At 35.5% G+C, this 23,342-nt stretch overlaps 1 protein-coding gene across 2 annotated transcripts in view; it reads left to right on the forward strand.

The window, feature by feature from the left end:
* RABEP1 (rabaptin, RAB GTPase binding effector protein 1) overlaps positions 1–23,342 on the forward strand; it is a 98,028-nt gene that overhangs the window by 46,744 nt on the left and 27,942 nt on the right. For both annotated transcript variants that reach the window (XM_022596082.2, XM_022596080.2), the window contains 6 exons: positions 4,432–4,635; positions 6,457–6,617; positions 9,815–9,934; positions 15,738–15,873; positions 18,917–19,095; positions 21,092–21,223. In XM_022596082.2, coding sequence (XP_022451790.1) covers positions 4,432–4,635; positions 6,457–6,617; positions 9,815–9,934; positions 15,738–15,873; positions 18,917–19,095; positions 21,092–21,223 — 932 coding nt within the window. The remainder of the gene's footprint in view (positions 1–4,431; positions 4,636–6,456; positions 6,618–9,814; positions 9,935–15,737; positions 15,874–18,916; positions 19,096–21,091; positions 21,224–23,342) is intronic.

Raw genomic sequence — 23,342 nt, forward strand, 5'->3', positions numbered from 1 at the left:
CCTTGAAAGAACTATGGTAAGTGACAAGAGCCAGTCACAAAGTATGTATGATTCCATTTATATGAAATCTCCAGAATAGGTGATAGGGATAGAAAGTAGATTAGTGGTTGCCTAAGACTGCCAGGTTAGAGGGTTGGGGGGTGATAAAAAGTATTGGATTTCTTTCTGGGGTGATTAAAATGTTCCAAAGTTGATTGTGGTGATGGTTGCACCAGTCTGTGAATACGTTAAAACAATGAGCAATCACTACACACCTATTAAAATGGCTCAAATCTAAAACACCAAAAGCTGCTGCTGATGTGGAGCAACAGGTACTTTCATTCATTGCTGGTGGGAATGCAAAATGGTACAGCCACTTTGGAAGGCAGTTTGGCAGTTTCTTACAAAAGTAAATATACTCTTAGCATATGATTCAGCAATTTTGATCCTTGGTATTTACCTGAATGAGTTGAAAATGTATGTCCATGCAAAAACCTGCACATGGATGTTTATAGCAACTTTATTCATAATTGCCAAAACTTGGAAGCAACCAAGATGTCCTTCAGTAGATGAGCAGGTGAACTGTGGTACAGTGGAATATTATTCAGTGTGAAAAGGAAATGAGCTATCAAGTCATGAAAAGTCATAGAGGAAACAGATGTGTATTATGAAGTGAAAGAAGCCAATCTGAAAAGAATCTGTGTGATTCTAACTGTATGACTTTCTGGAAAAGGCAAAACTATCGAGACAGTGAAAAAGCTAAGTGGTTGCCAGGGGTTAGGAGGATAGGAGGAATGACTAAGCAAAGCAGAGAGGATTTTTAGGGCAGTGAAACTTCTCTGCATAAGATTGGTGGACACACATCATTATACGTTATCCTGATGTAAACTGTGGACTGCGACTAATAAGGATGTGTCACTGTAAGTTCAGAGATGGTGACAGAGGTACTGCTGTGGTGGGGGATGTCAGCAGTAGAGGAGGTTGTGCGTGGGGAGGCAGAGAGTTTATGGGAACTCTGTACTTTCTGCTCAGTTTTGCTGTGGACCCAACATTGCTCTAAAAAGTAAGGTTTATTAATTTAAAAAAATGTCTGGGACTTACCTCAAAACAATAAGTTGTAGAATGCAAACTGGTGGATGGGACAAGATTGCCTGCGGGGGTATGGTTGCTGGATCTGAGTGATTGGTGCATGAGGCTTATAATAATTTTTGATATCTGGGAGGCCAAGTCCCCCCACTTTATTCAAAACTATCATGGGCTTTTAAAATTATTTACTATGGAAAATTTTAAACATACACAAGATTATGCTAAATATTATAAGTAATGCTATACTAGTCTAGACAATATAGTATTGGCATGAGAATAGACAAATAGACCATATTTATAGCTTAGAGGTTTCATAATCAGATCCACATATATGTGGAAATTTGATATATGACATAGATGACATTATAAACATGGGAAGACTGGGGCAAGAGTTTAGAACAAGGGGAACATCTGTATAGAAAAAGTAGATTCCTAGCTCACACGTGAATGTTCCTGAACTATAATAGCTGATCTATTGGTACTCTGGTATTGCAGTTAACGAATGAGGTAGTTGCATGTATTAGCAATCTCAAAAACTGATAGATGTGAGGTAAATGCAGAAGAATACTATGCTACGAGAGCCTTAAGGTTTAAAAACCTGTAACATAAAGGTGTAAAATATGCATGGTAATGATAACTCCAAATTCCTGATAGTTGTTACTCTGAAGAAAGTAGTGTATTTGTAATGTTTCATTTCTTAAGGTTAAAAAGAAATTGAAGCTGATGTAGCAATAATGTTAATTATTAAGCCAGGTGATAGGTAATAGGTGTCCATTACAGAATTCTTTATATTTGCTTCTGTGAAATATTTTATAAAGTATGAGTATCACCAAGTGAAGTGTCTTGTTTGGATCCTAATTCAAACAAATCTTCAAGAAGACATTTTAGTGGCAATTGGGGAAATTTCACTAAGATTGAGTATTAGATTATATCAAACAATTATTAGTTAGGTGTGACAGTGGCACTGTGTATATGTAAGAAAATATCCATGTTTTCAGAGATGCATATGTAGTGCATTAGATACTGTAATGCAGTTTCTGGGACTTACTTTTAAAAAAGAATAGTTGAAATAAATGGCAAAATCATTATAATTGGTGATAGGTATGTGGAAGATTGTTGTAATATAATGCTCTCAACTTTTGAGTTTGTAAATCTTCATAATTACATATGCAAAAACAAAAAATTATTCTTTAATAATAATTTGTACTATTGACTACCATGTTTGAAATGCTTTGTTACAAAATTTTTTTTAAGTTCTGTTTGTTTCCTGGTTTAAATATACACATATACATATATTTAACATATATACTATATATCATGTATAATAAATAATGTATATTATGTCTTATGTAAATATTTATAAAGTGAGTCAGGAATAAAATTTGATCCACTCTTCCTCCAGGATCTCTATACTGCTTTTAACTGTGAGGAAGCATGCCAAAATTAGTATTTAGGTTTATTATTTATTTGCAGTTTTTCTTTTCATGGTGACAATGTGGTAGTGAATAGCTCTGGGTGATTTCCAAGAAGTCAAAAGTAGCAGGGATAATTAGCATGAGGAGGTGTTAAGTATATAAACTTGAGCCTTGACAGAATTGTATTAATTTCTCAGAAATTAATAAAGTATTCCAGAAATAATGCTTTGTCTTTTATTTCACATTTTATGAAATAGCACTTAGAATATAGAGTTGATACACACACACACTTTTGTGGTTTCACGTGTTTATGTCTTTACTCAGTTTCTGGGTCATTCCCAGTCACACACCTACCACTATTTATTAGGTAGCCATCTTGCCTTCAGGATACTTTAGATAGTTACTTTCTGCAACTAATGCTTATAACTGTCTGGCTAGTGTTTCAAAATATTTTAATAGTGGGGACAAAATGATGTGAAGCTGACGTTGAGAGAGTAAAGATTTCTTAAATGACTTCACTTAAAATTAGTATGACTAGGTTTTTTCCTGTTATTTGAACTACCAAATTGTTAATTCCTGTGATTGTTTGATAATGATGAATATCTTTACAACTTTTAAAAGTTCTTTCATTGATACTATCTATTTGACGTTTTTCAAGTACTTAGAAGTTTATACAGAAAAGTGTTGCCGTTATTCTGGCTTGATGGCCTTGTGATTCCATTAAAGTTACACAGCTTTTAGTAGTAGCGTTAGAACTTAAATTGTTTTCATGGCTGGTCGAGGTAGTTATTGTGCTCCATAAAGGAAATTGATGACTTTGCAAAGATGAACAGTTCTTCTGCATAAATATTTTTTAAAAAGGAAGTTGAGGGCTTCCCTGGTGGCGCAGTGGTTGAGAGTCCGCCTGCCGATGCAGGGGACACAGGTTCGTGCCCCGGTCCGGGAAGATCCCACATTCCGCGGAGCGGCTAGGCCCGTGAGCCATGGCCGCTGAGCCTGTGTGTCCGGAGCCTGTGCTCCGCAACGGGAGAGGCCACAACAGTGAGAGGCCCGCGTACCGCAAAAAAAACAAAAAAACAAAAAAGGAAGTTGAGACAAACAGCAGCAGACTGGGAACAGTTTTGTAAGATAAAATAGTATTAATATCCAGTATGTATAAAATATTCTCCCAAATTAGAAGAAAAATAATTCATTGGAAATCACAGGTAAAAGATATCACCAAAGAGGAAATACTGGTCGCTAATAAATGTATGAAAAGATACTCAACCTCTCTATTAATAGGGAAATATAGATTTTAAAACTCACCATTTTCTACCCATGATGTTGGCAAGGACTTAAAAAAATGGAAAATAGTGACTGTTGGTAAGGGTGTGAGAAAACAGACACACCCCTATATACTGTTGGTAGGTTCATCTTTTTTGGAAGTCAGTTTGGCCGAACAGATATCCTACTTAGGCTTAAATCATGTAGTAGGCACATCAGATCAATTTAATATTTAAGAGATGGTAAAGGGGTGCTGAGAAATTAATCCCAACTTTAAAAAAGCCTAGACCTAGTTATCTGCCATGTACTCTGGCTTTCTTTTCTTCTTTTATTAACCATTTCTTGAATTGTGTTTCAATAACTTGTTTTATCATTAAAACAACTTTCTGAGGTGGGTATTTTTATTCTAATTTTGTAGATGTGGAAACTGAGGCCAGAGAGGTTAAATAAGTTAGCCAGTGGGTGAAAGAGCCTAAATTTAGTTCTAAAACTATATGGCCTTAATCACTCTTTGGTTAGATAGTTAATAATTGATTCGTGATACCCAGCATACGTTAAATCTTAACCTTTATTAAAATGATTTTCTAAGTTAACATATAAAAATGTAATGCTTAATTTTTTCATTAGAATGTCAGCCTGATAAAGGTAAACTTTTCATTAATGGAAAGTCTTTTACTTTTTTTCCTAGAGGATCTGAAGAGGCAAAATGCAGTTTTACAAGCTGCACAAGATGATTTGGGACATCTTCGGACACAGCTGTGGGAAGCCCAAGCAGAGATGGAAAATATCAAGGCCATTGCCACGGTGTCTGAGAATACCAAGCAAGAAGCTATAGATGAAGTGAAAAGACAGTGGAGAGAAGAAGTTGCTTCACTTCAGGCTGTTATGAAAGGTAAAGATAAAGACAGATCTATTTTATGATTTTCTAAGATAACTGATTCTGATGATTGAGAACATTTTCAGAAGGTCTTAAAATATATCCTGAGTTTCATTTGTTTCATTTGTGGCTTTATGTATTACCATCTTCAAGATGTACTGTCATATTCAAAATAAAAGGGAAGCCAATGGGTATATCATCTGTATCTTTAACAAATTTAATAATGGAGAATTATGATGAGAGTGTTACAGAGATACTGCATTAAATGAAAACTATAGTTCATTATAAGGTTTAAAGCAGGGCTTCATAATGGATTTTCTTATAGGAGAGGCAGGCCAGTAATGTCAATGAATGAAGCTGTGTGTGGGCACAGGAAGTGTGCAGAACTGGAGAGACCTCCCATGCAAAGAGTGAAGTTACTATTTACACTTATTAATTCCAGCTAATTATTGCCCATCCAGGCCAGTGTTGCCATAATTTTACATTGTAAAGAAAAATTTGGATTTTTATGTGAAATCTTCACTCAGTCTGTGAGGTAGAGTGGCCTGTGGGTTAGAATAGGCTTTATGAGCTACCAGCTGGTGACCCTTGGTCCAAAGGAAGAGTAGTAGTTTAGTCTCTATCAACTTTTAGCACTAGTGCTTATTAATTCCTGCATTTCTGAAAAAATGATAATGAAATAAGCTGCCCCCTGAATCTTTGGGTTTCCAGAATTAGTTTTGTTAATAATATAAATGTGAAATAGTGATGACTTTTTTTCCCGTCTTCGCAGTTATGTGTCACTTTTGCCTTAGTACTCTGTGAGAAGGCAGGTAAGACAAGCACTGTTTTCTGAGTTTGTGGCCATCACCTAGGGATTACTCTAAGCCTCATGTTACATTCCTGACCATAACAGCTTACCCAAATGAGAGTTCGTTTTTTTCACATGAGAAATCCAGAGGTAGGTAACCTAGGGCTGGGTACAGTGGTTCCTGATGTCATCACTGTCCTAGGCTCCTTCAGCTTTTCTTTTCCTTCACCCTTAGCATGTGGTTTTCAACTTCATTTTGCCTTGTGGCTGAAAAAAATGACTGCTCTTCCTCCAGTCCGCCTGAGTAAAGCAAAAACTTTCTAGAAATCTCCAGCATATTTCCCCCCGCCCCACTCCCCCCCACACACTTTATAGAGGTTTCTGATGACACATAACTACCAAGGCATCTAGAAACTCTAGTTTTAAAATTGGGCCGTTGACTTCTAAACAAAATTGGGGTTTTGTTAGTAAGAAAGAAGAAAGAGTGGAAATTAATGGACAACCAGCAGTGTTTATCACATGTTTTAAGATTGTATTAAAGATAAAGTCATTTTATAAAGACTTTATAGAATTTGTCTCAAGTTAGAATCTTGGGTTATAGTAAAAGCATTCTGAAAATATATCCCTTTTCTCACCCTTTCAGGCATATAGTTGTATTGGGGTGACACGTTATATTTGTCTTAGGAGTCATAGTGTTGTATCTAAGAACATAGGGTTTAGACTTGGCCTTAGGTTTGAATTCTAGCTCTGTTTCTTTCTGGTTATGAAATATATTGGCCAGAGTATTTAACCTCTCCTGAGCTTTCCTCATCTGTAAAATAACATGTGGCACAGGTTTATTGTGAAGATTAGAGATGATTTAAGGTCCTTAGCAAAATTTCTACGTGTAGTAAGAACTAGAAATGTTAGTTTAGTGCTTTTGTTTTTAGTGAATTAAAAGATTTCCAGAAACTAGGCTTAAATTCTTTATATAACTACTTTTAAAATTTTAGTGTGCCAGGACATTTTTTCCAGAATGCTTAGAAATATTTGGTGACGTTTTGCAGAAACAGTTCGTGACTATGAACATCAGTTCCACCTTAGGCTGGAGCAGGAGCGGACACAGTGGGCACAGTATCGAGAATCCGCAGAGAGGGAAATAGCTGATTTAAGGAGAAGGCTGTCTGAAGGTCAAGAGGAGGAAAATTTAGAAAATGAAATGAAAAAGGTATGAAGGAATGTATTCATCTGTAGAAATATTACAATCCAAGTATTTTTGTTGTAATGCTTCAACTAATATCATTATGGTAATAGAAGTTGTACTTTTTTGTTTTCTGTTAGAGAAATTATTTGGACACAGACTTAAATATAGTACTAAACAATTTGATGACCTTCCCCCAGATATATGTTTGGCTGAGCCCCTCATCTTCAAATCTTTGACCAATTGCCTCCACCTCATGAGGCCTATCCTGACCACCCCATTTAACATTGCAACCTGCCCACCTCCCTCCCCCACCTACCACAACTTGCTCTTATCCTGTTCTAATTTTTCTTTTTCCATAACATTTATTTCCTTATAATGTACATAGAGTTCACCTATTTATTATGTTTAGTACTGTTTGCTGCCTTTTCCTCCTTACTAGAATGCAAGCTTCACGAGGGCAGAAGTCTTGTTTGTTGTGTATCCTAAATGCTTAGAGTAGTGTCTCGCGCATAGGTGCTTAGTAAATATTTGTTGAATGAGTGTTGTTGCTTGGTGTTTGTGTCTAAACTGAAGCCGGAGAACAGATTTTAGTTTTCCTTCTTTCTCAGTATACCTTGGTTCCTGTGTGACGAATGTACTGCATATTATGCTTGAACATTTTACCGTAAGATGCCTGACCATAGAACAACTAAATATAAGATGAAATATTTTATCATTGAGAAAATTTAAAAAGCTTTTTGGCCAGTTTGATTATGTAAGCTTTTACTTTATTTTTTTATTTTAATTTAAAAAATTTTTATTGGAGTATAGTTGATTTACAATGTTGTGTTAGTTTTAGGTGTACAGCAAAGTGAATCAGTTATACATATACATATATCCACTCTTTTTTCTTTTCTTTTTTAAGATTCTTTCCCCACGTAGGCCATTACAGAAACTTTTTTTTTTTTTTTTTTTTTTTTTTGTGGTACGTGGGCCTCTCACTGTTGTGGCCTCTCCTGTGGCGGAGCACAGGCTCCTGACGCGTAGGCTCAGCGGCCATGGCTCACGGGCCTAGCCGCTCCGCGGCATGTGGGATCTTCCTGGACCGGGGCACGAACCCGTGTCCCCTGCATCGGCAGGCGAACTCTCAACCACTGCGCCACCAGGGAAGCCCCAGAAACTTTTAATTTATTAATTTATATACATACATATATTTGAAATCACATATAAAATAATAATTAGAGTTTGATTTTTCTTTTCAGTTGAATTAATCATAGTCTTGGTTCATACAAGGACTACTTTTATATATTTAGAAGTTTATTTAATTTTTTTTTTATAGTGTAAAAATCATATGAGAACTCAACACCCAAAACAAAAGCTTGAACCTTGAGGAATAGTTAGTTACATTGTCTTATTTCAGGAAAAGATTGTAATTCAGCTTCTTCATGAGGATCTGACAATGTCTTCATGATCACTAGTCACTTAGTCATCTGCCATAGTTAGCCAAAGTAGGTAGCCTTCAATTCTGTCAGGTCGTTTCAGAGTAATTCATAGTTGATGCTATCATTAGACTTTTTATTCAGAGCCACAGTACCATTCACATGAGGATAGTTTTTTTTTTTTTCATTCTTCTTATATATTCATAGTCATAATTTCTGCAGTCTGCCACTTTTTATCCTTTTTAAAATTTTTATTTTTTAAAGTTAACTTTATTTTTTAGAACAGTTTTTGATTTACAGAAAAATTGTGAAGATACTACACAGTTCCCATATACTCCACTCCCAGTTTCCCCTATTAACGTCTTAATGTTAGTATGGTACATTTGTCACAATTAATAAGTCAATATTGATTATTGTTAACTAAAGTCCTTTCTTTGTATTCAGATTTCATTAGTTTTTACCCAAGTCCTTTTTTCTGTTCCAAAATCCCATCCAGGATACCACATTACATTTAGTCATGTCTCTTAGGCTTCTCTTGGCTGTGATAGTGTCTCAGCTTTTCCTTGTTTTTAATGACCTTTCTGTTATTTAAAAAAATCATCTTTAAAAGTTTTGTTATGATATGCATCACTTGGAATTGTGAGGTCATCGTTGCATTAATAAATAACTCAATCTGTATTAAATTCTTTGCTTCTTCTCTCCTTTTTTTCCCTGATGATTTTAATCAGCAGACCTCTATAAGCGTCCCAAATTAGCCTTGGCTGAAGATATTTTAAGCTCACATGTCTTTTCCAAACAGGACTTAGTTCAAAATAAAATAAATGATGAAATGACTTTGCAAGCACTGGAAAACAAAGTGTGTCTCTCTTTTCTGAGAGATAATCATTTTTTTTTTAAAATCTCCACTCACATTTTGGCATAGAAAATATTTTCCCTATCATGAACACTTTAGGAGAAGCTTGGACTGTTTTAAATTCAGTGAATAAGATTAATTTTCATTTTCACTAGAAGGAAAAAAGCTAACTTTTTGAGTCTGCCTTTGTTTCTGTGTGAATATACGTATGTGTATATAAAATAAAATTAAGTTTCTTACCAACTTACTAGTTTATGGATGTTGTTTCCTTTTAATCCATGTTTTTGAGAATGAAGGATGGAAAGCAGCATGGTTTTAAGGGTTATTTTTTGGGTTTGTTTCATGTAGATATCAAAAGTAAAATGATAAATACCCTGTTTAAATAATTAGATGGAAGCCCTTTTATAGAAACATAATTTTCTAATATTTTAGGAAATAAATGTTCTATTTTTTATGTTAAAAAATTAATTAGTCCTTTCAGTATTTGTAAGAGATTATGGTTTCATTAATTTAGTAACCAGAATTATAAAAATTATTTATTATATGCATTTCCTTTTATATATAGATATTTTCCAACTCAGTTACTCAACTAATTAAAAAGTCAAATTTGTGGCTGCTTTCACTTTCTGAGACAGACTGCGTTCTGTCTGTGGAATGTGTATCTCTCTAAATAAACCTGCTTTCACTTAAAAAAGTCAAATTTGTCTTAGTGGATACATTTTCCTACTTATTCCCAAGTTCTAAACGGAATATTTGGGAAAGCCGTGATTATGACTTGACATTCAAAGTAATGCAGCATTTAAAAGTTAGACGTGGTTCAATTTTGTGAGTGCTAATACAGTGCCTGCTAGACTTATTTATTATACTAATTTTAGTAAGTGGAGAGGTCAGAGTTTTTTAGAAAAGCAATAAATCAGTAAGTTGTAGCATTTAATTCTTTTTAACCATAGGCCCAAGAGGATGCTGAAAAACTTCGGTCTGTTGTGATGCCTATGGAGAAGGAAATTGCAGCTTTGAAAGATAAACTGACAGAGGCTGAAGACAAGATTAAAGAGCTGGAGGCCTCAAAGGTTGTGAAACATTGTAATCCATTTGCTTGAAACCAAGGTTTTGCCCTAATGCTATGAGCAAAATTAGAATACTAAGGGGGTAAACTGTAATTTAAACTATGCATCTTAAGACTCTTGCTTTCTTGAAAATGCAAGAAAATGTTTGGAGATGATTTCTCCTTATTATTTAAAATAATGACAGTAGTGATGCTTGTGCTGCTTTGTTACAAAGTCAGTGTTTATTTTCTTATCAAAATGAGACCTGATCTCTCTTGTTTTGTTATGAAGGAAAATAAAGTTTTCAAAGGTGGCTTTGTTTTCTGACATCAGCCCCAGAATTGATCTTTGACATAGCTATAGTGTGGCTGGATTTGTTGGCTATAAAGACGCAACAGAAAAAATACAAGGGGATGTCAAACATTTTAATAATTAAAGTAGGAAAGAAAGAAAAAAAATTTAGAGGTAGTAAACAGAAACACAACATAGGAATGTAGAAATACATATAGGAGTGTAGAAATGGGCATGTATCAATAATCCTAGTAAGTGATAATTACCTACTAAAGGAGACTAGATTTTAAAAATCTAAATTTATATTGCTTATAAGACGTATACCTAAAATAAAATGATAAAGTAGGATTGGAAAGAAAAAAGAGACTTAAAGCAATGCCTTGTAAATTCTAATCAAAAGAAACTTGGTTTAGCAATTGTAATATGAAACAGATAGGATGAAAGGAAAACAGAATTAATAGAGATAAAGAGGGACCCCTTCTAATTTATAATTCATCAATGAGATATGACAGTCATGCACTTGAATGCATCTTACATAGCCTTGAAATATGTGAACTAAAAAGTGACAATTATGAGGGGAAATTGACATTCACAATTATAGTAGGAGATTTAAACTGTCCTTTAGCAAATGTTAGTGCAAGCAGAAAAAACATATTAGTAGGGATATAGGGGTTTTGAGCAACTTGATTAATAATTTAGATGTAATAGACATAGAATCCTGTCACTAAGAGAGTGAGAGAGAGATTATATTTCATACACTAATAGAGCATAGTAGTTAAGAGCTCAACATTTATTAGATGGATGACCTTGGGCAAATTAATTAATCTTACTGTGCTTTGGTTTGCCCAACCGTAAAATGGGGATAATACTACCTCCTTCATAAGGCTGTTATGAAGATTATATAAGTTAACACATAAGGCACTTAGGATAGTGCATGGAATAAATATTGTTATTTTTAGGTACATTATACTTTTCATAATGTCACAAAGGAAATGTCATCAGATTTTGAAGATTTGATGTTAATACACATCCAAATCTCTGACCACAGGTTATTAAATTATTTACAATAAAATATAGCTGAGATGAAATGTCTGGAAAATGAAAGAAATTTAACTCATGGAAAAAAGAATTGTAAAATATTTAGAGTGATTTGAATTTTTTACTCAAGAGTCTAAAAATAGAACAATAGTACAAACAGTATGAATGGAAGGAAATAATGCAGGTAAGAGCAGAAATTAGTGAAATAGAAAAGCAAAAGAAAAATTGTGAATATAATGAAAAAAATGAAAAAAGTAGTAAGATAGGCAAACCTGATAAGACTAATTAGGAAAAAAGAAAAAAGACTTAAACCATTATAAATGAAAGAGGGAAATAACTACAAATCAGTAGACTTAAAAATAATAAATACTATGGACAATGTCACAGCAATAAGTTTGAAATGAAGTAAGTTTGATGAAATGAAAAAATTTCTGATAGGAAATAATTAGCCAATATCGTCTCAAGATAAAATAGGAGAGCCGATGTAGTTAGTAACTATTAAAGAAAGTGAATTTATAGTCAGAATCTCCTTTTCTCCTGTCTCCTATCCTCCAAAAGACATTAGACTCAGTTTTGCAGACAGGTTTTTCCAAAGCTCTTGGAAAGAGGTAATCCTTATATTTTACCAACTGTGTTAGAGAACAGAAAAAGAGGGAAAGCTCTCCACCTCATTTTATGAGACATAACTTCATTACAAACAAACTCACAAAAAGGTATTAAAAGAAAATTTTAGATCTATCTCATTTAGGAATACAGAAACAAAAATTTTCAGCTGTGTAGTTAAAAAAAAGGAAAAGAAAAAGCAAAAAGGACATCATGATCAAAAAGGGATATTCCCAGGAATTTAGGATGGTATATCACCAGAAAACCTATTATTTTTATGTACCACATAAAAAGATTATAGGAGAAGAGTAATAAATTCATCTTAGATTCAGAAAGGCATTTGATAAATTTAAACACCCAATAACTTATTAAAGGGCTATTTATCAAACCTTCAGCAAACATCATACTTAATGATGAATGTTTAGCAGCCTTACCATTAATGATGGGAACATATGAGGAGGCCCGTGCTCAGTGATTTTGCTCAGATTGTTTATGTGGTCCTAGGTGATAAGATAAGCCAAGGTAAAGAAATGAGGCATAATAACTGGAAAGAAAGTGGTGAAACTCATTTTCTGTATAGGAAGGCCAGAGGATATTCAGACATACAATTAGGAAAGTTGTTTCCAGCAAGATCAACATGCAAAAATAGTAGTGTTTGTGTACCCCAGTAATATCCAACTTACAAATGCAATGGGGAAAAATTCCTGTTCACAATAGCAAACAAACAAACAAAACTTATATTAGTTACCTGAGAATATATCTAAATAAAAATGAGTAAGATCTTTATGGAACACATTATAAATGAAAATTTGAATACATGTGTGCTCCTGAGTGAGAAAATACTGTATTGTAAAGCAGGCAGTAGTATATCCCCAAATTAATCTGTAAATTCAAAATTCCCCTCAAAATCCAGCAGGGTTTAATAAGGAACTCGATAAGTAGATCCTAGAATTCATATGGACAAGCAAAGGATCAGAAATACACCCAGCAAAAATTTTTTTAATTAATTAATTGAATTTATTTATTTTTGACTGTGTTGGGTCTTTATTGCTGCACACGGGCTTTCTCTAGTTGCAGCGAGCGGGGGCGGCTACTCGTTGCAGTGCACGGGCTTGCTCATTGCAGTGGCTTCTCTTGTTGTGGAGCACAGGCTCTAGGAGCGTGGGCTTCAGTAGTTGTGGCACGCGGGCTCAGTAGTTGTGGCTCGTGGGCTCTAGAGCACAGGCTCAGTAGTTGTGGCGCACGGGCTTAGTTGCTCCGTGGCATGTGGGATTTTCCCGGACCAGGGCTCAAACCATGTCCCCTGCATTGGCAGGCAGATTCTTAACCATTGCACCAGCAGGGAAGCCCCGACACCCAGCAAAATTTTGAAGAAGGCAAGGTATGGAGACTTGCCCTACCTACCAGTATTAAGACTTACAGTAGCTTTACTGTTACTGTAGCTACTGTAATTAAGGTAGTTTGTTGCTGGTTTAAAGATAAACAAATGGACCAGTGGAACAGAATAGAGAGCCCAGAAATATATCCATATATATATGGAAATTTGATATTTGACAGGTGGCATTACAAGTCAGTGGGAAAAGTATGGATTATTTAAAAATAGGCTTTTAAAATAGTTATAAATATGGATTAAAGTGAGGTTAGCTTTCTACCTCACACTTTTCAAAAATTAATTTCAGTGAAATGTTTAAAAAGGAGAATATGTGAGATACAAAAACATTTCTTAAATAAGGTAAAAATACTATGAAAGAAGAGATTGACAAATTTGCCTACATTAGAATATAAAACTTCATTATTAAAAGATACCACAAAAAGTTGAAAAGAAAATTATAGACTGTTAAAAGTTATCTATACCTGACAAAAAATTAATGTCCAAAATTAATAAAAATTGCCATGTCCATAAGTGACAAATGGCCCAACAGAGAAACAAGCAAAGAATATGAACAAGCAGTTCACAAAAGAGGAAGTTAAGGAATGTGAAAAGATATTCAGTCTCACTAGAAATCAAGGAAATGTAAGTGAAAATCAAATGCCGTTTTATTCTAACCAGATTTAAGTCTTACAAGATAAATTTGTTGTGTTTATCCACGATTAGAGTGTGTGAAACTCTTCCCACTTTTCAGCTGCTGTTGTGAAGTTGGAATCCCTGTTGAATATTTTGGGAGTTCTCCGGCCCTTGTTACTTCCCTTTACTTTCTCCTGCACAGATGCTGATACCATGTAATTCCATATAGATAGCTTTCAGTGGTTTGTCCCCACCTTGTAATTATCGCTTTTTTTTCTTTTTGGTAGATGTTCATGTATTCTGAGTTCTGTTATCTTATTAGTTCTGTTGTTAGGGTGTGTGGAATTCAAGAAAATCCGTGTACCACACATTCACTGTCACCATCTTCCCAGAGTTCTGCTCAGTAGCTTTTGAATGTTAGAAATTAATTCATTATTTATAGAGTCAAATATTTATTCTAAGAAGTAATAGCTGAGTTAGTGGTTATATACCACCATTTTATATCTGACATACTGACTTTCCTTTATCATTAACTGAATTACCACCTCTCCAGGTGATAGGGAAAGTGCCTGACAACAGTCAGCACTTTGTCATGCTTGGTTAGTGTATAGTACGTTTCTGGTTGGCTGACAGCCTCCAGTGAAGCCTCACATGGCAGCTTAAATAATCATTTTAGTCCATGACCAGTGCTAATGTATTGTATTAATGGTCTAGGAGTAAAGATAACTGAAAACAGATCAGCCAGCTATTTCAAGTTGAAGAAATGGGAAGATAAAAAGCATAAATATAACCTTGAAAGTGAAATTAGACATAACCATTTGAAAAAGTTGAAAGTTAGTTTAAATGGCCACAATTTAGGATGGGCAATTTGTAAGGAAGGGTAGAGCAAGTGATTCTTTAATCACTTTCTGGGGCAAGATTGCATTTTATTTTGGTTGGAACTATTTCAGATATTAGACTATATTGTTAATATTTGAAAATTATAGTTAATTGTTCAACAGAAATAAGACATTAAAAAAAAAGATGTGATTTTAAAAAGTATTCTGCACTTGGCTTCAAGTTGTTCATTACAGTATGAGACAGGTTGTTTTTTCCATCATGGCTTCCTCTTTTTTCCTTCCATGAATTTATGTCTATGAAAATGTCTCCTTTTTGTAAATTTAAGGCATTTGGAATTACCTCACCAGAAATCAAAGAAAAGCAAACTTGAAAGAGTATGATACCATTTTTATCTTTAGAAAATACTGTTTAAAAAACAACAAAAATAAGGGGCTTCCCTGGTGGCGCAGTGGTTGAGAGTCCGCCTGCCGATGCAGGGCACACGGGTTCGTGCCCCGGTTTGGGAAGATCCCACGTGCCGCGGAGCAGCTGGGCCCATGAGCCATGGCTGCTGAGCCTGTGCGTCCGGAGCCTGTGCTCCGCAACGGGAGAGGCCACAACAGTGAGAGGCCCGCGTACCACAGAAAGAAAGAAAGAAAGAAACAAACAAAAAAACAACAAAAATAAAAAATAAAAAACAACAACCTGGGTTCACTGAGTATGTGATAAAATGAGCACATGTGTATGTTGCTCTGGGAATACAAATTGGAAGCACGTTATTAAAAGCAAGGTACAAAATTGTTATGTGTAATCTCAATTGTATATTTACTCTGGTGATGATTATGGATAATGCTTACTATTAATTATTGTCAATTATGTTATTTTCCCAGTTTTCTTTAGTAAGTATATGTTTGTTTTGTAATTAAAAATTATAAATGTTAATTTGGGGGTAAATTTAAATTTACATAAATATAAATGTAAACTTTTTTCAAGGCACCTCCAGAACTTACCATCATACTTAAGGTAGACACTGTTGGAAATTTTAGTTTAATCAAATTGCATCTTTTTCAGGTTAAAGAACTGAATCATTATCTGGAAGCTGAAAAATCTTGTAGGACTGATCTGGAGATGTACGTGGCTGTTTTGAATACTCAGAAATCTGTTTTACAGGAAGATGCTGAGAAACTTCGGAAAGAATTGCATGAAGGTAAATATATATTCTTTATATTTTAAATCTCAGTCTGTAAGAGAACTATGTAAGTAAAAGTGATATTGATTAATAACAGTAACAAGTTCCAAAATGCCAATCCAACATGTTAGTGATTCAGTTTAAGCTTTGCAGTTGGTTTGAAAAGATATTTGGATTGTTAATGGTTTCTGTTTCCTCCAGGACCCCAGTAAGAATTCATAGGGCACAAACTCTGGGCAGAAAGATAATAGGAAGTTGCTGCTTAAACTGCTTTTGCTTCAGACCTATTTTGGTGGACGTGAATTAGCAAAAGTGAAAATGGGACAGAGAGGGCAGATGGTATATTCTAGTGTTCTTAAGTAGCACCCCTGTTTATAAGAGATAATTTTGATTTCGCTAGTCTGGTAGCAGAGTGATGCAGAAATTGACTGTTTTCTCAGGATAGGCGATAGGCTTATCCTTTCCCATTAAAATATATGTTTGTCTTTAATTCTTTTAGTGAATCTTGTATACCTGAGATTCATAACCTTTTTGTGTCACAGACTCCTTTGGCAGTCTTGTGAAGCCCTCTCAGAATAATGTTTTTAATACATAAAATACATAGAATTATAAAAGATATCAATTATATTATAAAACAGTTATCAAAATATAAATAACTGCAAACTTAAAGTAATAAATGTGCTATTTTATCAATGCATTAAATAACAAGGTCTAGTACCAGGTCTAATAAATACTGTAATTTTGAAGTATGATGAGCATAAATAATATATTAAGATATCTGCAACAACTGTACTGAGATACAAAAGTATCTATGACTCCTGTTAGTGACCAAGTCATGGGTATTGTTATACTTACTGTGGTTTGTTGTCTATATTTTATAATTGAAGGAAATGATAAATTTCAGTTAGAGGTTAGTGAAAATAAAGATCTAAATTTCTACCTCATCTAAATGCATGGACCTCTTGAAATCTTATATTTGTTGCAGGTTATACTAGTAACATGCTTTAGTATGAAAATTTAGGACTGTGGTCATGGAAAATATAGCTCTTCCATAAATAATTCAGGTTTGCATAGGAGTTAGGTTTTTATCCCAAATAGTGGGAAGTTGAAATTATATAAGCCTACAGAATTATTTTATAAAATGTTACTAAAGTAATCTAGTGTTTGAGTCTTTGGCTCTCAGGAAATGCTTTTCAAAAGTGCTGTTGCAGTCAAAAAGACACTCAAACTCTGAAAGGATGTCCAGAAGAAAAAGGACTTTCTGTTTAACCTGTGTGTCCCAACCCTTCCAGAAATAGTGCAAGACTACCAGACCTTCCTAATATACCTGGAGAAGTATCTGAGAAGTTTCACTAAAATGAGTAAGGGGGTAGAGTAATTTCTACTGAAACATTCACATCAAAAAAGTAGTATTTACGTGAAAAGAAGATAGTTAAAAATTGAGCAGCAGTGTAAATTAGAGCCTAAATTGGGGAAATTAGATATGCAACCAGGTGCAGTGCAGTTTCATATCATATGTGCTAGGAAGTGTGTTAGGAGGCAACGGTGCCATGAATAGGCTTCTTAAAAGAGGTTGTTAAGTGGAGTTTTGAAAGATAGGTAGGTGTTTGTCAGGTCGTCAGAGAGGAGCATGGCATTCAAGGCCATTTGCATGTGGTGCAACAAGGTAGCGAAACTGTAAGAAATATAGTTCAGCAAGATTAAAATGCAATAGGCATTGGAGCAAAATGTGAGACAGGAGAGGTAGACATGGGCCAGATCCTGGAGACCTTATGCTAAGGATTCTGGATTTTATCGTATTGGTAATAAGGAGGCTCTGAAGGATTTAGAAGTATTTTTTGTCCTAAATAACAGCTTTATCGAGATAAGGTACCTGTTCAGTGATGTTTAATATATTCACAAAGTTGTACACCATCAGCACTACCTACCTCCAGAACATTTTCATTACTCCAAAAAGAAATTTTGTACCCATTCCCCGTCATTCCCTGTTCTCTTCTTCCCCCCAGCCCCTGGCTACCACTAATCTACTTTCTGTCTCTATAGATTTGCCTATTCTGGACTTCTGTATAAATGGGATTACTTAGTATGTGGCCTTTTGTGTCTGGCTTCTCTGAAGGGTTTTAAGCTTGAGAGTGGTAATGTTTTACCTTCTAGAGAGTTCAGTTTTACAGCAGTGTGGAGAATAGAATACAGAGGGCCAGACAAATGGCAGGAAGGGTTATGAAGAGACTCCTGTTGTAGTTGTCTAAGTCCTAAATCTAAGGCAGAAGGCAGAAGATGGAGTGTCATATCACACAGGAAGTAGCATTAGTAGGCCTCTGTCACAGTTGAATGTGTTGGGTGGGGAAAAGTCAGAAGTATGAGTTGTCTCTCAGGTTTCTGGCTTGGGTAACTGGGTAGATGGGCTGATAGATGATACCATCTATTCTTTTTTTCCCCAAAGAAGATGGCTGAGCTGATGAATATCAGTAACACAAGCATTTACAAAGATTCTTTGACTTATCCTGAGAGGTCAAAACTAAATGGACTCAAGAAGGATTCCTGGATAACAAGATTTATTCAGAGTGTATTAAAGACAATTAGGAGTGGATACTATGTGTTTTCCCTTTAGAGCAATGTTTCCCAAATTGTATTCCCTAGAACATTTGTTACGTGGGTGGCACTGTGGAAAGGATTTTTTTGTCAAATAAATTTGGGAGGTATTGTATTATATATCAACTTACAAGAGAACATAGACATACTTAAGACCCTGAGTTCAAAGTCCTGCAGTAAAGAAATCTTTAAAAAAAAGTTTTTAACCCAAGGTTTCTGAAACTCACTGAGCACAGAAATCTTTTTTTCACATGTTGCTCTTCCTAGGAACACACTTTGGGAGACTCTGCTTAGACAGGTGGTGTGGGGACAGCTGCCTTGTCCTATGGCAGGTTGCCCCTGGGTTCTTGTCAGAGGCAGAATCCCAGACCGGATGGACCTTTGGTCAGGTCTAGTCTAGTTAGTCCTATGTTAAAGAAATTGCCTACCATTAAAATTCAGTGTTTTTGATTGGGGGATTCCTAAACAGTATGCCATCTCTTGGAGCAAGAGCGACAGCAGCACAACCAGTTGAAACACACGTGGCAGAAGGCCAATGACCAGTTCCTGGAATCTCAGCGTTTGCTGATGAGGGACATGCAGCGAATGGAAATTGTGCTAACTTCAGAACAGCTCCGACAAGTTGAAGAACTGAAGAAGAAAGATCAGGTGAATACCAGTTTTGTAGGACTTGTTTGCTTTGTTAATAAACCACTCCACCCCGACACATGATCATATTTCTTTATATTATAGATTGACTTAAGCCTGAAACAAAGTTGATGTATGCCATTTCAAAAAACATAATAGGTACATTTGAGGGATTTTGCTTTTCAACTTTAGAAATGGCCTTGTCTGGGGGGAAGGGGAAGAACTGATTTAGAAATGATCCTCTTCAGTCTGCAGGATGCAGTAGTGCATATTTCTGAGAAAATCTTTCTCTGCAGTTCTGTCCAGTTCTCCTAGGGCTCCTGAATTGTGTTAATCCAGGCCATGTCTTGTGTGACATTGCTCTAAAAGCCTTATTAGACAGTGATGGGTGGGGATGGAGAGGCTGAGTGATATGAAAAGGCAGGTGTCTAGAGGGCTGCATACCCAGGATCCTGTTTTCTCCTTATCTTAAAAAACAATTATTTAAATTATATGAGTAATACATAAATACATTCTCATGTTAAAATATTTTGGTTTAAATACAAAGTGAAAAAATAAAGTGATAAAGTGAAAATCTCCTTTGACATCTCACATACTTCCTTCGCAGAAATTTTGTAATCAGGAATAATCAGTTTAGAAGGTAGTATTCCACACCACTTATATGTGTTTATAAGTGTATATTCAGTTTTCTTTTTTTTTTCCCCCATACAACTGAAATCATAGTATAAGTATTTATTCTGTAGCTTATTTTTCTCATAAGCATCATCTTGGATATATTTTCACTTTAGAGATCTATCTCATTCTTGTTAGCTGGTAACATGGATGTACTATATTTGATTTAATCCTTCTCTTTATAGTGGGCATCTAGATGGTTTCTTCTTTTTTTTTTTGTCATTTCAAATAGTTTTGCAGCTAATATCCTATACTATGTTGTGTATGTGTGCAAATATTTCCCTAGGATAGCTGTGTAGAAGCTTTTGTAGGTCCTGTAAGAAATATTTTAAATTATCTTGTGTAACTTAGATTTTGTTTTTCAGAAGTTTCTTCCTTTTTAAATTTCTTTTCTCTTAATTGATTCATTCATCTTGTGTGTAGACACAGTCACCTTGAGGATTTAGATTCTAAAGTACAGATACAATCATGCTTTTCCTGCTTCCCATTAGAATAGTCTAAATTCCAGAACTGGTCATTTAAGGCCTATGCGCCAGCGTTGTGCTAAGGCTTTATATGTAAAGCTTTATCTCATGTGGTTCTCAAAACAGAAAAACACACAACAAAAGTTCCCATATGAGATAGGGACTAATGGCCTATCTGAGGGTTGACTAATCTCTGATTCCAGAGTCTAAGCACTTAATCACCACCTCCTTCTCCATGTACCTCACTACTCATGTGCCTGCCCTCTTTTTAGTCACATGAGATTATTCAGTATTCCCCACATGCCTGCTCTTCCTTGCCCCTCTCCCTTTTACATACTTCTTTTCTCCCTGGAACCCTTGCTTGTCTCCTCTCACACAATTGCCACTCATCTTACTGATTCTTCAAGACCCAGCTCAAGTGTTACCTTCTTTCGGCCCCCCTTTCTAGCTCCCTCAGATGAAATCTTTGTTTTCACTCCTATAGAACCTTGTACATGCTTATATAGTGATGTAATCGTGTATTTGTCCCTCCCCACTAGAGTGTTTTGCAGGGGGGCATTGAAGGTATCTTTGATCTTTGTTGAGTGAATTATTACATCAGCTTCAATCATTCATTGGTATTTCATATAAGTTTGTACATGTTTCAAATGGATGTGTAATGCTGTAACTTTTTCCTATTTGTTTTACATAATAAGCCGAAGGAACATTCTATGTAAATTTTCTTTCTCAAATCACTTGAAGAAGAGGTGGGTGATTTGCTCTCTTTTGTTTTGCCTTTCATGTAGTATACTTGTATATTTGTTTTGAGTGGTTAAAGAACTGTGGGAATCATTAAGTATAGATTACCTGGGTAATATGTATTTTTTCTTCCTAACTTTTAGGAGGAAGATGAACAACAAAGACTTAGTAAGAGAAAGGATCATAAAAAAACAGATGTTGAGGAAGAAGTAAAAATACCAGTAGTGTGTGCTTTAACTCATGAAGAATCTTCAGCCCAGTTATCAAACGAGGAGGTATAATGAATCTGTAATTAAAATCATCATATACACAGTGTTAACCATTTTTAGCTTCTCATACATCAGTTAGTTACATTGTTCATATGGGAAGTGGGTAGTAGCTACTAGCTGAAAATTAGATAAAGTGATAATACTTTATTTTCAACTGTTTTTACAGTATTATAGGTAGTACAATTTGAAACACGCAGTTTCTGTCATGGTCTGCGAAACAATTAGACGTTCTTTTTTCTAGCGGTTCCAAAATTAAAACGTTAGAAGAAAATTTAAGTAATATCTGTAAAATCTTTTTTTCTTTTTTTTTCCTGTACGCTGGCCTCTCACTGCTGTGGCCTCTCCCATTGTGGAGCACAGGCTCCGGATGCGCAGGCTCAGCGGCCATGGCTCACGGGCCCAGCCGCGGAGCGGCATGTGGGATCTTCCCGGACCGGGGCACCAACCCGTGTCCCCTGCATCGGCAGGTGGACTCTCAACCACTGCGCCACCAGGGAAGCCCTGCAAAATCTTTTTTGATATGAATAAATGTTTCTAATACTTTGAGCTTTTGTTTAAAAGAGATTCTATCTAAAGTATTGAAACACTTAATTCTCTATGGCCTGTATTTGAGTATTATCAGGTATTAGATCTTAAGCCCTGAGAGGAGTGTGTGGGGTTTGGCAGATTGTGATGGAGTAGGGTAGAACGTTTCAGGTATTGGGAATGGGCAGAGTAGAGAGACCTGGAGGTGGAAAGTGTAAAGTGGTGTTCCTATGGCCTCATCGCCTCTCACCCACATGTGGCAAGGGCCTCCTCATTACATTTTCTGTCTTCAGCCTGTCCCATTCCATTGTACCCTCAGCATTACTGTCAGATTTATTTTTCTTAAGTGCAGCTATAGTCAGGCTACTCCCCTAGTCAGAACCACCATTCACTCCCATTACCTACATAATTAAGTGCAACTTCCTCACTCAGACAGTCAAGACCCTTCATAATATGCACTCTCTTTTAGTCACATTGCTCCTCTTGTTGTGCTATACTCTCTGCCTTGCACATTGGTTCCTTTACCTGGAATGCTTACCTCCCTCTGCCTTTCTGAGTTCTGGAATTCTTCTGTTCATCCTTCAAGACTCAAGCTGATATCTCTTCTTCAGGGAAGGAAATGCTTCTGTTAATTGACTTTAGGGTAAAAACTAAGTTCCCCAGCTTGCCATACAAGGGCCTTTGGAGTTGAATTGACCCTTCCAGCCTTAGCACACTTTCCACTTCATCACAGCCAGGCGTTTCTACTAGCTGTCCATGCTCATATGCATTGTTTATACTGTCCCTGCTGTTTAGAGATTCATACTTACTCCCCCACCACTACCTCCTTTCCCTGCCTGGTGAACCAGTTTCAGGTAAATTGGATAAGGGTCTTTTCTCACTTTCAAAGGTATTATGTTTCTGTTTAGTTTGCAGATTTACGCTGAGCCATGTAAAATCTACTTGCTGGTGGCTCATATTTCCATGTTTATGGATTATTTGATATTGAAAAAATGCTTTAAAAAAATCCTAGTGGACACTGAAAAGTATGATGTAATTGTTTTTGTACATTCTTTCTCTTGGCTCATACACTGAGAACCTTGCCCTGATTCTGCTTTGTCTTTTTTTTAAAATAGACTTCCAAGAGAATGTCTCAATTTTTGCATACTGCCAAATATTATGTGGTTTCTGCATCATGCAGTCCTGTGTCCAGGAATGTTTGGCAAAGTTTCAAACTTAAAAAAAAAATATTTTAGCAGGAAAACAGGAAAAGGAAATTTGTTGTGATTTACAGTGAAGCACTTAAAATTTTTTAATAGTGTTTTAACAGATTTATACTGTATATTGTGCATAACATTTTCTGACATTGAAATATAGCCTTTCAGATCTGACGTTTTGCGGTTTGAATGTTGAATGTACTTGTTTTGTATTGAGAGGCAGTGACAGTTTACTTTAGCCTGTTGATTTAAAGTTAAAATGGAATGCTTTGGAGACTTAGATATATTGCTAAAGCCACTTAAAATTTGTAGGACCCTATATCTTCTTTAACCTAAATGCTTAGAATATGTTTTTCTCACCACAAAAGTAATATGTATTCATTATGGAAAATTTGGAAAGTACA

Source organism: Delphinapterus leucas, chromosome 19 (genome assembly GCF_059928025.1).
Source record: "Delphinapterus leucas isolate spDelLeu-1000000601 "Yukka" chromosome 19, BTC_Dleu_Yukka2, whole genome shotgun sequence".
NCBI classification, from domain to species: Eukaryota; Metazoa; Chordata; class Mammalia; order Artiodactyla; family Monodontidae; genus Delphinapterus; species Delphinapterus leucas.